Raw genomic sequence first — 15710 nt, 5'->3', positions numbered from 1 at the left:
TAAAGTAACTACTGTCGTAAAGCCTAGCCAGTAGCCAACCAGGACGACAGAACGAGATCATGTGATCACGCCTAGCTGCTCGCAGTGGTCTTTAAGGCCATCCCAGTAAAAGGCTTAAACCATTGCAGCTCGATCTCATTCCGTCAGTCTCTCCTCATCTGCTGGTTGATCCTCACCCTTGGAAAGGTAATCGTGGTTTTATTTGTTAAATTGTATACATTTTCTTCCTTTTGTTTATGTAACTAACACAAAATAGTATGCATGCATACGAGGGATTTTTAAAATCGTTTTTTCTGACATTACTATATAAAACACGTTTTTGCTGTGCTTTGATTTGGGGCCTGTCTCGTTGTCCAGCTAGCTTTGTTAATCGCAAATAAAATATTTCCTTAAATGCATTTTTGTGGTGGTCACTCAAATAAAATGCATGCGCATTCATATAAGAGTGGAATTAAACTGTTCTTATTTGACCGAGCTGTTGGGCTTGATGCAAATGTACTCCTGTGAAACAAAGCGCCGCACTTAAAATGGCGCTGAAAGGAAGGAAGCCATTGCAAGTTAGCATCAAGCTAACACTGTCGACCACGTTTAAGGCCTTGAGGTCTTGCGCCATGAGCATTTGAAAGCTCCTAAATAGTACGATGAAACGTTGTTTTAGTGACACCCACACCACTTAATATGACGCAAATACACGGGAATAGGTAGTTATTTTTGAGTTTTTACATCATGACCTACTTTTCCCTCGTTGGCTGCCGCAGCACACCATGACGTCGTTATTAAATACTCGTAAAGCATCGACGTGCTTGCGATTTTCACCTTTTTCTTATATTGATTTTCCCCCTTGAAGATGTCGGACGAGGGAAAGTTGTTCGTTGGAGGTCTGAACTTCACCACCAACGAGGATTCATTGGCAGGGGCCTTCGGCAAATACGGAACCATTGAGAAAGGTGCGTTAAAGTTTTTTTTTTTTTTAAACACTAACACGATTTTTGTACTGAAATGCTTAGATGCGCTCATTACTTTAATATTTTAACAGTGGATGTGATCCGAGACAAAGAGACTGGAAGGTCTCGCGGTTTTGGCTTTGTGAAATATGAGAATGTCGAGGACGCAAAGGATGCCCTGGAAGCCATGAACGGCAAGGTAAATATGTGTAAATTCGGTAGTGGAGAACATATGCTGACTGCATGTAATTACATCAGACTCTGGACGGCCGATCTATTCGTGTGGATGAAGCCGGAAAGGGCGGACGCTCCAGGGGAGGTTTCAGCTCTGGGGGCCCACGCGGAGGTGGAGGAGGACGATTCGGAGGGTCCCGGGGGAGAGGTGGGAGAGGTTACTCCAGAGGTGATCACGAGTGATCTGCCAAACACCTTGGTCCCTTGCTAATCAAGCATTCAATGACTAGACTGTAAATAAAATCAGTAATAAATTGGGTTTTTTGTAGGTGGTGGCGGCGGCTACAACGGAGACAGGGGATATGGTGACAGAAGTTATAACGATAGAGGCTTCGGGAGCGGAGACAGGAGCTTTGGTGGCGGCGGCGGTGGCGGCGGATACAGGAGCGGAGGCTACTCCAACAGCTACAGAGATAACAGGTATATTCAAATGAGGAAATGTGTCGGGTGGGTGCACAATGTGCTTACACGGCATAACTCAGTTTCTTGGTTCTCAAACCGTTGCTACCAGGGCTCCATTGTACATGTACATTTAGTAATCCAACATTAACTTGCCTCGAGCAATAACATGCAAGTACTAGTAACATCTTAAACTAAGCTGTGAAGAGATTGGTATGTGGCGGTAAAAAGTTGGGAGTGTGTACTGTGAACAGCGCCACTGCTGGTTGCTGCCAGTACTATGCTAATTTCCCAACGTTCAATTTACTTACTACTCAATTTTGTTTTCCAGGGGTCAAGGTGCCTATGATCGTCCTGGATCATACAGAGATTCCTACGACAGCTATAGTAAGCATCAATAATATGCATTCATACTGTGTAGACTTATGTTGGGGCTGTTATCAAACATCTTTAATTGAATTAGTTTTACAGCTCCAACATATCATTCCTATTGTTGCACCTCTTTGCTGCTTGAAGCCAAGTTGCCTTTTGAGTAGGTTACCAAAATTTTGAAATTCGTACCAACCCTGCATTTTGGGTGGGGGGTGGGGGACCAGACTGGCGCACAATTTGAAAGAGTTGCTCGCTCAGTGCTATTGCTCAGTCAGCTGACGGAGTCCCTTTGGTGCTGAAAGTGGGGGAGGGCTTGAGTGGGATGTTGTGAAACTCTCCAGTGTTTGGAACTTTCAGTGTCTTTACCTGTGTGCCCACTTCTTATCCTCAGCTGAAAACGAGTAAACATCTCCCTGATTCAAGATCATCACTTGGCTGGCCGTATTTCAAAGATGCGCTCCTCAAGGAAAAAACGTCCACGTGTTATTGCTGACCTTAGTTTTGTAGTTCTGGTGTTGTAGCTCAAACATCTTTAAAAGAATGTAGCCATGAGTTTTGGTCATTCCTTTTTTTTGTTTTTAAAGAAACAGGTCCATGTTTAAACAACTTAACAGTGTAGGTGCTTTCCTTGCCTGAGAGGTCCCCATGATTTTCCCTAACTCTGTAAACGAGACATTTCTATCACTAGGTCAAGCCCCGTTTTGGGGATCAAACTATGCCTCTTATGGCTTTTCTTTGCTCAGCCACAACGCGGTGAGCCTTACTTTGTCCAGAACTTTGAAGTGTTACTTTTTTCTTTTTTAGTGGAACTTGATGGGGCTCCTTCTTTGTTTTCCTAAGTTTCCCCTGTCCCTCTTGGTCACTGACTGACCTCCTCCAAACAGAGATCCATTTGCCCAAACAAATTTGACGGGATTTTATGCCAAATTCCTTCTTACAATTAAACTTAGCTGGCACCTCCTGTGTTCAATTTTCCCAAAAGCGTGAATTCCTTTCAGACTGAACTACAAATCCGAAGTGGCCGGCTGTTCATGAAGTTGCAAATTGCAGCATGCTACAGTCTGTCCAAGGTATCTTCTGTGCTCTGCTCATCTGCATTTTTTTTTAATGTGCTGTAAAATGGACTAATCTTGTCAAGTGATCGAAACAAAATGTAACTTCGTTTCCAAAAGTAAAATCTCGAACGGGAACAGATTTGTACTTTATGTTCTTTGTATGGTCTTTTTTTTTTTTTTTTTCTTTGTCAGTTCGGCTTCATGGAGCCCATTAAACAGATTGTGGAAAATTTTCTTTGGTTCTTGCCTCTCAAAAGTGTCGCATGGGGATATTTTAAATATTGTCTGCTCAGTTTAATTGCTAGGGATACATAATTGGCTGTATTTAAAGACAAATTTGAACTACAAAGGTAAAATTGGACCCTCCTTTTATAGCTGAAGTGAGTTCACCGATTTTAGTACATGGCTCCGACTACTGTAGCTAACGTACGTAACGCTACGTAGATCACTTTTGTGCAAGGTTAAACCTGTAGTGGGGTTTCAGTCCCCTGTGGGAAAGTGCTGGGAAAGTTGAGCTGGTGTTTGGTCCTGTTAATGCTTCATTACATTCAAGAGGTCAGCTACTTGCCAATCCCACAAGTCCTTGGAGAGTGAAGCGTTGCGCCTACCAACAAGTGCTCCACTGAGATGAAAGCTGCTCTCTTGCCTAGGTCATATGTGGAGAGAGTAGGCCAATCAATGCACGTGAGGTAAAAATCTCTTTTGCTTTGCTCACATCCTTCAAACTCAGTTGTCATTTGTTTCCATGAATGCCCAAATCCAAGTTCAGTCGCTCTTTCTAGTCGTTGCCTCACAAGTCGTCCACAAACATGACATGGCCGATAAGCCTTTTCCGATTTCTCTTAATACCTGGGGAAATGATTGTGAAGCTCCTGGAATGTAATGCTCCACCAGTTCACTACAACAAAAGTTCTGGCCTCTTGAGTCATGGATTGTACTGACCTGTCCACTTCAGTTCGCTGTATTAGTCCTGTATTTTGCCTCTTAATGCCCCCCTCTAAGATGTATTTTCTTTATACTTAAGTGGTGAGTTTCAGACCCAAGAATAGTGCTGCATGCTATTGGATTTTATTTTTGTCAAGCTGTTTTATTGCACAGACTAACACAATTCTTTTTCTCTAGGTTGAACGCTGATGCTTGGACCCATGGATCGCATCACATCTGAAGGGGTTTTCCACCCAGGTGGCACCAATTGGTGTTTGACGTCAACCAGCAGGTAGGTTTCCTGCAGAACAGAAATTGTCCAGATGTTCTCATAATCCTTGGTTAAATGTAGCCAAAAGTAGAAATGTGCTAAAACATGTTTCAGTATATGTACCTTTGCTGTCAAGTATTACCAGTGGATCTGATGTTGCTTGATCACAGACAACAGTAAACTTGCGAGCACGTGTCAAACTTGTGCCCTGGAGGGCCGAGACGTTGCATGTTTTCTCTCCAACCAGTTTCTTTAGCAGGTGATTTAATTGATGAGCTCCTCAAATTGGAGGTGTTCATTAAAATCACCTGCTTTAGTGACTGACTGGAAAGAAAACTTGCAATTTTTTTTTTTATACCACCATCTGATATACCAATATTGGCCAGCACGAAATTTACCAATATCAGGCGGCATCTTTTCCCTCAATCTGTCTGGTGTAATGTACACTGGTTTTACTGTGATGTCACTGGATGTATTTAAAAAATACTGCAGTATGCAATGTAAGTTACAGAAAAATACAAAGTGAAATTATAAATGGGCCTCATTGAGCACGTCACGCATGAACGTAATAAGGTTAGTATGAAAAAAGATTCCTTACACTCATAACCAGCACTTTAATTTCAGATTAGCAATCTGAAGGTGAAATTTAGAAAGTCCACACCGCGGATGTAATTGAGCTACGGAGCTTGTTGTGTGGCGCCTATCATCACTCACATGCCGATGTTATCGGCTGAAAAATACAATGTCTTATCGGACATCCCTAATGCTAACTAGATTTCCACTGCGCTGATTCTGATAGACATCCAGGTCCAAAAGTAAATTTGCCCTTCTGATTTCGGCTGTGTTGTTAAATATAACGGTACACCACAACCACGGGGGGGTATGTGGCTGTTTTTTAAGGTCACTGTTCATTTTTGGTATAATTATGGAAGAAAATACAGAACATAAAATGCTTAGTTTTCATGTTTTTAACAAACCTCCAATAAATACATTTCTCCACAATAGTCAGTTTGAAGGGTCTAAATTCTTACATACATACAAAGAGACTGAACCTAAATTGTCAAAAACGTAGTGACGCTGCTGGGGAGGTGGTGACCAGAAAGCGCTCTTTTCTCTGCATATGACTCACAACTGCCGCCAACCCCATGTTGGAAATGTCAAAAGATTGAACAAAGTCCTGCATTTTCCTTTTGTGGCCATTTGGGATCTTTAGACAACCAGTCTTTTAAATTTGGGCTTTTAAGCTAGTCAGAAAATTTTGTTTGCCTATGAGTTCTTTCCAAGATGGGGACGTGTGTGTGTGTGGGGACATCACCTGTCCATTGAAGCAACAGTAAAAGGTGGCATCTGGACAGGCCTTTTTAATAGGTTGGAGGACAAGAGCAGAGAGCTGGCCAGGTGTTTTCTGCTATGTGGTACCTACAGTGCTCTCCAGGGGCGCTGTGTGGGTGGGGGGAAAATGAGGACATTTCAAAGTCAGGGGGGCCCCCAGAATAGAAGTGGTGTGGAAAGTGTTTATTTTATTATTTTTCTTTTATTTTTCCTAAATTTATTTCATGTGCATGTTTGTCACACTTAAATGTTTCAGATCATTAAGTCTAAATGTTAGTCAATGATAACTGAACAAAAAAAGCTGGTTTTAAATGAAATCTTTTTAAGAGACAAAAGTAAACCTACATGGCCTTGTGTGGAATAAGTGATTAACTGGTTAGGCCACCCTTAGCAACGATGACTGCAATCAAGCGTGTGATAACTTGCGATGAGCCTGACAGCGCTGTGGAGGAATTTTGGCCCACTCATCTTTGCAGAATTGTTGTAATTCAGCCACATTGGAGGGTTTTCCAGCATGAACCGCCTTTTTAAGGTCATGCCACAGCATCTCAATAGGATTCAGGTCAGGACTTTGATTAGGCCACTCCAAAGTCTTTTTGTTTTTTTCAGCCATTCAGAGGTGGACCTGCTGCAGAACCCAAGCTGGTTTCAGTTTGAGGTCACAAACAAATAGCCGGACATTGTCTTTCAGGATTTTTTGGTAGACTCCAGAATTCATGGTTCCATTTCTCATAGTAAGGCATTCAGGTCCAGAAGCGGCAAAACAGCCCGACCATCACACTACCCCACCATATTTTACTGTTGGTGTGGTATGTTTCTCTGAAGTGCGGCGTTACTTTTATGCCAGATGTAATGGGACACGCACCTTCAAAAAGTTAGACTTTTGTCTTGTCAAACCACAGTATCTTCCTAAAGGTCTTGGATCATCAAGGGGTGTTCTGGCAAAATTAAGGCTAACCTTAATGTTTTTGTTCAGCAGTGGTTTTCGTCATGGAACTCTGCCATGCAGGCCATTTTTTCCCCAGCGTCTGTCTTATGGTGGAGTCACTGCCCTTAACTGAGGCAAGTGAGGCCTGCAGTTCTTTGGATGATGATGTTGTTGTTGGTGGTCTTTTGTGGCCTCATGGGTGAGTTGTCGCTGCACTCTTGGGCTAATTTTGGTTGGCCGTCCACTCCTGGGAAAGTTTGCCACTATTCCACATTTTCACCATTTGTGGTTAATGGCTCTCGCTGGGTTCGCTGGAGTCCCAAAGCTCTAGAAATGGCTTTTATAACCTTTTTTCCACCTGATCAACCTCAATTAATTTATTTGGTCCTGAATTTCTTTAGAGTTCGGCAGGATGTCTAGTTTTGGAGGATCTTTTGGTCTACTTCATTTTGTCATGCAGGTCCTATTAAGTGGTGATTGAGAACCGGTGTGGCAGTAATCAGTGGTGATAAAATAAACCAGTTATGTTTTAACAGGGGGAAAAGCACTTTTTCACGCAGGGCCATGTAGGTCTCCCCCCCCCCCCCCCACCCCACCCCCCCCCCGGAAACACTTTCTTTACACCAGTGTAGGTAATTTATTAAAAAATAAAAAGGGGGCCCTTTTGTATTTTTTCCTCTGAGGCCTAGACGCACATCTTATACAGTAAATATAGCTGCCCTTGCAAACGCCTACAAAAACTTGTTTATCTTTTTAGAAAGCAGAACACTGGTAAGTCTTGGAAATGTGACAATTTTTCCATACTTGTTTGTTTCCATACCTTTCCAGACTTATTTATAAAATCCAGTTGCATACTTGTTGTTGAATGTTTTAGCTTTACACAAACGCACTTCTGTCTCGACATTTTCACGCTTTTACAACTTCTTGCCTTCTGTCAGGTGCAGAGGAGCGATTGCTTGAATTAAATGACAACTTGATCTGTTGGGGAAATTTTTAACACAGGAACGATTGCAATACACGGGGCCCACACACGAGCCGCGCATGTGCGCTCCACAAATGTAGCTGTAGAGGAGCAATTGTATTTGTGTTTTATCGCCAAATCAAAAACTGAAACTTGTCCACCCAAGCAACGTTTTACAGCTTTTTTACAACACGATACACAATTATTTTTTATACTTTTTTTTTTTTTTATCTATTTGTACATTACTTCTCTCACATTACCAAACCTATCTCAATGGTTTTGCAGTGGCTTACCCCAAATACTTTTTCTGTTGATTCTTTACTGTAAATTACCATGTGACATTTTAAGTGGTCCTCCAAGATGGTATCTTCTTGTGTCCCAGACACTTGACTGTGATCATAGTTATGTACAGAATATTGTGAATAAATTTTGTGTGTGTGAATAAGCATCATTTTGTCTGTTAACCACATGTTCCACTCTTGTTTTCTTCAGGCCAGGCCGACTGCTACACTGAAGCTTGCCTGTCAAGTCGTGGCTCACGCTTGATGTCATGTTCAAAGACAAACGGGCAGAGTTGACTGACACCTGAGCGAAGAGCACTCTTACTTTTGCTGTACTCTAAACTTAGGTTTGTTGTACTGCAATGAAGAAATAAAGCATGATTACAGACTTGCACGTATTATTATTGGTGAAGCCTGTTACAGTATTCTCTATTTTCACATTAAGTGGTTCCACACCCCACAGCTTTAAGTGGGTTTCTGCAGACTCTGATTCCTTAGTTATACAGTCGTCCCGTCCCTCGCTTATTGTGGTTAGTTGGTTCCAGGCCCGATGACAATAACTGAATTTTTGCAAAGTAGGATTCAATATAAATTTTTTAATATTACCCAGTACAGTATGGTAGATATAATCCAAAAATCAAACAAGATGTAAGAGACTCACGCATTCCTAGTTTTACCCAATGTCATTTATTCAGGCTGGTATTTGACACGTGATTACTATAGGTGTTTTAGATTCTGTACATTTATTTTAGTTCATCTTATTCAATCTTGCCCTTTTAATATAACCTTTTTATGTTGTAAGGTGCTAATACAAGTGTGTTTTAGTTCATTTAGCTATGTTATGCTTAAAGTTTAATTTTTGACAAAAGTACAATTTGCATAAATTGTTTTTTTTGTCTTATTAATAGGCCGTATTAAAACAAAACAGCTATGAACACAACTGTCCTGTGTATAGGTATTGTTGCGTAAGCACTAAACGAATTGGTCTTGTTGATCACAAACATGAGTCAAACACAAATGCCCGTAAATGAGCTACAGAAAAAAAAAAGTCTTTAATATTGGAACATTTACAAGGCAGGCTTTCAGTGAAGGCTCTAGTTAGGGCAGGTGTTGGGGAAAGGGTGCTTTACATATGCCGCAAGAAGCCAAAGCGCTTCTGTATAAACTCCTCCTGTGGCCTGAGGTTGAAGAGCTCCTCGGACTGCGGGGTGACCCAGCGATCTGTGTGAAATACGCTCTCGCCGACCTGTTGATGGAAAGCACCGTCACGTGTGAACACGGTGATAAAATAACGTTCACACAATGCCCATTCACATGTCAATTCTGTAAAATTAAAACATGCATCAAATCGACTAATATGTCGCACTAAAAATGTAAGATTTGTCATCAGAATTATTTACCTTCCAGCCTGGAACGTCTTTCATGAGAACAGCCTCCTCTTCTAAATTTTCCCTCATCATGCGTAAGGTCCTGCCAAAGAAATAAAGCATCAAATACAAGCCATATTTCCACAAACACTAGAGATTAATTTGAGGTATGGGGTTTATTTTAGAGGAGGGCTTTGCAAAAAAATGCCTGCTTGGGTGGAGCTAGACATGCTGGGACATTTAATCAGAAATACATTATAATATTTAAGGAAATGACATCTTGTATTATCCAGTCACCTGCGGTCTTGCTCTGCCTGAAGTAGCGGCAACAGAGCTATCCTGGCTTCCAAATCCTCAATCTGCAAGCGCCTGTAAGACATAAAACTCAGCCATCATCACCTCCTATCAAGCTTAACATTCCTCAAATACAACCATCAAGGAAGTTCCTTACCTCCTCTCCCGGTTCCACTTGAACAGTCTCCAGTAACCAAATATCATAACGCCGATGCCAATGCCAAACATGCTATAACCTGTTCAACAAGGACTTTATTAGTCTGTGGATGCTTCAAAAATATTGCCATGTTGTGTTACGACAAATATCCTTAAGACATACATTTAAATATCACAGTGATACAGGTGTTACGTGTTCTGCCAGTTTGGTCGTAATAAACATACTGCAACATCAGAGCTACCTACACACGCTAGCTCGATGCTATATACGCTCAGACACTGACTTTCCAGCGTAAAGCCATTTAATTGTGTTGAGTTCTCGCAATAATCGATTAAAAGACATGATATGCCATCATTGTAAATGCAAGCCCGTAAACAGTCATTTTAACAGCATCACGTAACCGCTAACCTGTTAGCATTGCGCAGCAAGTCAAGATAGCTCGCTGTGCTATGTCTATACGAACGAATTCCGCATTTTTATCGAGGCAAAAGCATGTACCCGAGAGTCCTCTTTTTGGTAGATTTCTCTTGTAGTCAAACGCAGCATAACCTCCTGAAGGAGGCATGTCCTGCTTCACCTTGGACCCCGCCATCTTGCACCAACCTCCTCTGTCCAGTTCGCAACACACACATGACGTCAGAGAAACGGCTCTTCTTCGCTTTGTCAGAGAGGCGCGGAGTATACACTCTGGCGCCTCCGAATGCCTGCGGTAAAATGAGATATTACAAGTCGCCGTACAGCAGTGTAATTGTATTAGTCAGAAATAAAGATGATTTGATTGAGACCTTTACTAAAGTAATAAGAATATGTCTTATTTGTGTAGGCTTCAGTAGAGTACAATTTAACTTATAGCTGTGACAAGTATGTAAAGGATGTATACATAAAAGAAACTAAAGGAAAGTGCTTAAAATGTAGATTTTTTTATTATTTATTTAGGAGCTAGGAAAAAAGTAAACCAAAATAATTATTAACATTAAATTGCACAATGCAATTTAGCATGGGTAGCAGAGAAAATAAGCAATGCGGTGAGAAGTTACAAGATATAAAACAAAACGATTGAAGGAATTGGCTTGTGCTTCCTGGGTTCACAATGTGGAAATATTGTTTTTCCTCTTTTCAAGATGGAAAATGCATCTCTTTCACTATGAAGATTAAACAAATTAAAATGACAATGTTGACAGCAATAGAAAATAAGCAAATGGTAATTACAGATGACAACACCACGCTTCTTTAGCTAAGGTGCCAAACATGAACATGGGGGTTAAAAGGTAGGCATGCTGTTAAACAGAAAGAAGAAAACAAAGCTAAAATAAACCTCTTCATTTGTGGGAACAACCACAATAGAATTTCTTTAAAACATCAGTCCAAAAAGAAAAGAACAAAAAATAACTTATCGTAAATACAAAATGAATTCCACCTTTTAACTACAAGGGATGAATGTCATGGAAAATCGTACAACTTTTGTCCGGTATGATTAGCTTTGAAACAACTTTGTAATGACCAAAAAAAAAAAAAAGACCCGAAAAACATTCAACTGTCAATTTTTATGTAATTACCCAGACACAAGTACCAAGTTTTTGTTGTTTTATTTCTTTGCCCCAATCATATGAAAACTATCTGCACAAATGCTGACGGCCAGCAAACCTTAAAACTAACAGAAAATAAGAAATCATACGGAAAAAAAAAGAAAGGGAAGGTTTCTTCGCTTTCAGATTGTAATTGCCATACATTCCTCCAGGGTGCGCTGTTCACCATATTTTGAACAAAGAAGGTTCTAGATGGCATGTTTTCTGTTTTGTTATTTGTTTATTTCCATGTGTTTGCAGTCTGCGAGATGGACGAGCGTGAGGGTATCATGTCCAGCAGGTACTCCCTCTGACGTGCGTCCACGCTGGCTGAGGTCTTGTGTCCACTCAGGCTGGGGTTCACGTAGGCCATCGTCACACCTGTGGGGGGGAAAACAGAACAACAGCAAGTCAGTTTAGTGCTTTAGTGCATCAAGACACACATACTGCATATGGCTTATTTTGAGGCTAGGTCCACACGCACGGGTATTTGTCTGTACTTTCCTCACTTGTACGGCAATGCATGCCAGGGAATTGTATTTGTTTATTTAAGTCTCACATTTGCTCTCACCAAAGCACCTGCTCGCGTAGCCTAAAAGAACATACGAGTCAAATTGAAGAAGGTCATTCCCGGAAGTGATAATAAAGTGGATTCACTCATAAATGAATAAAAATGTAAATGATTTCCCTCACGGCGACACGGTGGCCTAGTGGTTAGCATGTTGGCCACACGGTCAGGAGGTCGGGAAGATCTGGGTTTGAATCTCCATTGGGCATCTCCGTGTGGAGTGTGCATGTTCTCCCCGTGCGTGCGTGGGTTTTCAGGTACTCCGGTTTCCTCCCACATTCCAAAAACATGCATGTTAGGTTAATTGGTGACTCTAAATTGTCATAGTGAATGTGAGAGCGAATGGTTGTCTATGTTGGCTGGCGACCAGTCCAGGGTGTACCCCGCCCCCCGGAGTCCGCTGGGATAGGCTCCAGCATACCTGCGACCTATAGAAGATGGATGGATTTCCCTCACAGGACCCCAAATTATTCGGAAATATATATATTACCATAACATTGACATTTACATATAAACAAGTGTGATCAAAAAGCTCTTGACCATGAAAATTAATGCCTTCCTGGTGGCCAATAAATACATTTATATACTATTTATTTATTAAAAACTAGGGAAAAAAACTATGAATAAATATAAGTGATAAAGTGATAAGCGGCAAGTGATAAAAATGTCACAGTGCACATTGTGATGTGTGGATTTTTCTGTTTTTTTTCTCGTTTGAGCTTTACAAAAAGAAAATCAAAGATGGAGTTAGTATCTGGTCAAAAGCTTAAAGTGCATAGTTTTCCATACATTCAATCATTTTCTGTACCACTTGCCGTCATTAGGGTCACAGGTGAGCTGGAGCCTATCCCAACTGACTTGAAAGGAGAGGTGAGGTACACCCTGGACTAGTCACCAGTCAATCACTGGGCATATATAGACAAGCATTCACACTCGCATTCACACTTACAGACCATTTAGAGTCTCCACTTAACATTTATTCATTCAAAATCCACATTGTAAAAAAATAGCTGCGTTCATGTGGACATAGCTTAATACCCCAAACACATACAGACAGGCACAAAGGAGACAGGAATCCAGGAGAGATACTGGACCACCAGACGTGGGGGTTGGGGCTGTGTGTGTCATCTGTAGGATTGCTTTGGGCCAGACAGGAGTTTTGAAAGAGAGCACCAGAGTCGGGCTGCTACGAGCGCGAGTCTACCTTTGTTGCTGTTGTTCTGCTTCTTCCATGCAGTGGATGAGGCACTACCTCCTCCGCTCACATTCCTGCTGCCGCCGACTCCACTGCTGCTCACCTTTGAAATCTGGACAGAGCGCTGGGTCACGTGCTTACCTGGACGGCTGACCAAAGCGGCGGCCGCCACGGCGCTCTGCAGCTGGGAGGAGGAGGAGAAGGAGTGGGGGACACCCCTCACCACGCTACTGTGGGACAGCTGGCCCTGGGAGCTCTGAAGGTGGCCACACGCGCACAAAAACACAGAGATGTGGGATGAGTTACCACGGGAACTGAAGAAACAAGGCTCTCTGTAAAACACACCTTGATGGAGTGATGGTGGATGACGTTGGACCCTCGGTGCAGGGAGGATGCTCGTGCCTGAGCCTGCTTCAGCTGCTGAGCTACCAGCTGCTCTGCCTTCAGTGACGACGAAGAGGACGAAGAGCTACCGTGGGAGATGGATGAAGACGTCTGCTGAATTATGCGTTGCTCGATTTCCTGCTCTTGCTGCAGCGCTTTGACGAAAGCGGCTTTCAGCCTGTTGGTGTGCTCGGCTTTCAGAGCCTTTTTCTGATTGGACGACATGCAGTCTTCGCAGAGGACGATGCCCCCTTTGGCCTTGTCCTGCCTCCACCTGCACGTGAAGTCGGTGTGGCACTGAGTGCACATGAAGGGATCTTTGACGACGAGCTTGGGCAGAGGTACACCTGTCCTTCCTGGATGGAGTGATAGAAACACACATTTAAAAAACAGACACCAGTGTTTCCTATACATTCATTTCTTTTCATGATATACTGTAGCTCTGGCACTACTCACTCACCCTCACTCATAAACACATTATAATGGGACTGTCTGTGAATGCAGGTTGTCGTTCCATCACCGTACAATAGTACTCTGTATTCCATACATCGTTACACTGCTTCTTAACACACCTCAAACGCACCTGTTCTGCCAGATCCCTCTAGATAGATTCTGTTTTTCAAAAAGCAACTAGCGGCAAATGTAGCAGCTTTTTTTTTGTCCTACTGGACACTTTTGGTGACTGTAACATGAAAGCACCTACCGCTCTCCTCAACTAGCAACAAAAACACAAAAAGAAGCGACAGAAGAAAGTTCATTTGTATCTCTAAATAAATTAATCCCTCATTTATCACAGTTCATGTGTTCTGGATCCGACCGTGCTAAGTGAATTTCCGCAAAGTAGAAATACTTATGTATAGGGTCGGGCATCGAGTCTCGAGCATAGATGGGACGCGGGACTAACATTCTGATTCTCCCAGGATCATTCAGATGTTTTTATTATTTCGATTCAGAGTTTCGATGCTCACTCTGCCACCTGGAAGAAATAGCCGCGAACATCAACGCGGCTAAAAAGTTTGGTTTAACTTCATAAAAAAGAGTGGTCGGCTCAGTGTACAATCAACATGATTAATGTTCACACATTCATGGTGTAGAGATAACACAGTACCTCAACTTTGTTGCTCTACGTCGGTCTTCCTCTAAGCCAGGGGTCACCAATGTGGTGCCCGCGGGCACCAGCTAGCCCCCCACAACCACATGTGGTGCCCACAAGCCTGCTTTTCATTCAGGTTTTCAGTTAATAATGAAAGAACGGTAGAAAGAAATGCATTCTGAAATACAAAATGTGAGTTGTGGACACCAGCATTTTGTTAATGTTCTGGTAAAACAAGCATATTTGCTTTGTTTGGGTTTAAAATAAGCTCTGAAAATAAATGTTACAAAAATGAGTAGCTCTTGGCCATTTTCATTTTGTAAAAGTAGCTCTCACAAGGAAAAACGTTGGTGACCCCTGATCTAAGCAATCAGAATCAAGGAAGTCAAACACGAAAAGACGTGTGTGTCATGCCAATGTAATCGAAGGTTTCAGGATGCTAGCTGATGTAAAAAAAAGACAGGCGCTACGGCTAGGCAAGTTTATTATTGACACAGTCCGTCTCACACAACACACTCCCAGCCTTAAAAAAAAGAGCACTTTCAGTTATATCCTGTTAACTTATGTTGACAAAATAAGGGTGTCATAAAATAGCTTACACCAGGGGTCACCAACCCATCGATTGCGAACCACCAGTTGATCTTTGGGACTTTACCGGTCAATCGCGAGAATACAGTATATATATATATATATATACATACATATATATATATATATATATATATATATACAGTATATAAAAAAAATAATATTACATCAGTGCCCTCCCCTTCCAGAGAGTGACCAAAAAGCACGCATTTTAACCACTGAACACATCCGAACGCCTCGCCGCCTCCCAGGCACACAAGCGGCAAGCTCCAGCCAGGAGCCCAGTCCCCACGCCCCTGCCGGAGGTACCAGCGAAGTTCAGACATTTCACCCAAAAAGAACTCTGATTAGCGCCCTCATTTCAACCGTGCAAACTTTTACGACCCTGCCTTTTAATCGGAATCGAGAATCATCAGGAACCAGAGTCGAACCAGAATCGTTCAAATTCAAACGATGCCCAACCCTACTTATTTATAAATATCATGTAGGCATGAACTAACACCCCTGTAGTCACCTTTACACTCATATTAGCCAACATAGTAGACAGAGTAAGAGTAAATAAACCAGTTAAGGCATAAATGGGAGTGATTTTTATCAGGGATTATTGTGCCTCTTGTGAAGTAATTCAAACCTGCAATAAAAGCCTGCTGTTCTGCTGATCAAGTACAAGTATGATGATTGTGTGTCTCACCATACATTACTGACACCTAGTGACCAGTGTTGAATACTACATCAACATCTTCGACTTACATTTGAGTTCATTTAGCCTTGTTTATGCTTGAAAATGCTTAATTTAGG

The 15710-nt window shown here is 42.0% G+C and overlaps 3 protein-coding genes across 8 annotated transcripts in view; 1 reads left to right on the top strand and 2 right to left on the bottom strand.

The window, feature by feature from the left end:
• The first annotated feature begins 19 nt into the window (after window positions 1-19).
• cirbpa (cold inducible RNA binding protein a) lies at window positions 20-3236 on the top strand. Of its 2 annotated transcripts, none has more exons than XM_054754785.1 (7): window positions 20-186; window positions 848-947; window positions 1037-1143; window positions 1203-1326; window positions 1448-1598; window positions 1909-1964; window positions 2341-3236. In XM_054754785.1, exons 2-7 carry the CDS (start codon window positions 848-850, stop codon window positions 2352-2354), a joined length of 552 nt encoding a protein of 183 aa, XP_054610760.1. In that variant the 5' UTR covers window positions 20-186; the 3' UTR covers window positions 2355-3236. The 2 variants fall into 2 exon arrangements, with proteins under 2 accessions (XP_054610760.1, XP_054610751.1); XM_054754776.1 differs by having other exon boundaries at window positions 1203-1347.
• Window positions 3237-8729: 5493 nt separating this feature from the next.
• On the bottom strand, window positions 8730-10180 carry ndufa13 (NADH:ubiquinone oxidoreductase subunit A13). The gene is made up of 5 exons (XM_054754800.1): window positions 10018-10180; window positions 9520-9598; window positions 9366-9437; window positions 9102-9171; window positions 8730-8947 (listed from the first exon to the last, which is right to left on the bottom strand). The coding sequence occupies exons 1-5, from the start codon at window positions 10109-10111 to the stop codon at window positions 8828-8830; spliced, it is 435 nt and encodes a 144-aa protein (XP_054610775.1). The 5' UTR covers window positions 10112-10180; the 3' UTR covers window positions 8730-8827.
• A 128-nt stretch (window positions 10181-10308) lies between these two features.
• LOC129168883 (transcriptional repressor p66-alpha-like) overlaps window positions 10309-15710 on the bottom strand; it is a 23036-nt gene continuing 17634 nt past the window's right edge. For 4 of the 5 annotated variants that reach the window (XM_054754674.1, XM_054754696.1, XM_054754690.1 and 1 more), the window contains exons 9-11: window positions 13193-13587; window positions 12857-13103; window positions 10309-11465 (exon numbers count right to left, since the gene is read on the bottom strand). In XM_054754674.1, coding sequence (XP_054610649.1) covers window positions 11326-11465; window positions 12857-13103; window positions 13193-13587 — 782 coding nt within the window. In that variant the 3' untranslated portion in view covers window positions 10309-11325. The remainder of the gene's footprint in view (window positions 11466-12856; window positions 13104-13192; window positions 13588-15710) is intronic. The other variant, XM_054754704.1, reaches the window with a different exon arrangement.

This window comes from Dunckerocampus dactyliophorus, chromosome 2, assembly GCF_027744805.1.
Source record: "Dunckerocampus dactyliophorus isolate RoL2022-P2 chromosome 2, RoL_Ddac_1.1, whole genome shotgun sequence".
Classification (NCBI taxonomy): domain Eukaryota; kingdom Metazoa; phylum Chordata; class Actinopteri; order Syngnathiformes; family Syngnathidae; genus Dunckerocampus; species Dunckerocampus dactyliophorus.
Note: the sequence above shows the minus strand (reverse complement) of the source record. Positions and strands in the feature narration are given on the sequence as shown.

What these genes read in the sequence shown, in the direction of transcription:
- cirbpa (XM_054754776.1), top strand. Translation starts at nt 848, where the DNA reads ATGTCGGACGAGGGAAAGTTGTTCGTTGGAGGTCTGAACTTCACCACC. An exon ending in TGGAAGCCATGAACGGCAAG is followed by an intron (nt 1,144 to 1,202) that starts GTAAATATGTGT and finishes TAATTACATCAG; the next exon opens with ACTCTGGACGGCCGATCTAT. An exon ending in TGGGAGAGGTTACTCCAGAG is followed by an intron (nt 1,348 to 1,447) that starts GTGATCACGAGT and finishes GGTTTTTTGTAG; the next exon opens with GTGGTGGCGGCGGCTACAAC.
- ndufa13 (XM_054754800.1), bottom strand. Translation starts at nt 10,111, where the DNA reads ATGGCGGGGTCCAAGGTGAAGCAGGACATGCCTCCTTCAGGAGGTTAT. An exon ending in ACCAAAAAGAGGACTCTCGG is followed by an intron (nt 9,599 to 10,017) that starts GTACATGCTTTT and finishes CTTGTTGAACAG; the next exon opens with GTTATAGCATGTTTGGCATT. An exon ending in CAGGCAGAGCAAGACCGCAG is followed by an intron (nt 9,172 to 9,365) that starts GTGACTGGATAA and finishes TTTCTTTGGCAG; the next exon opens with GACCTTACGCATGATGAGGG.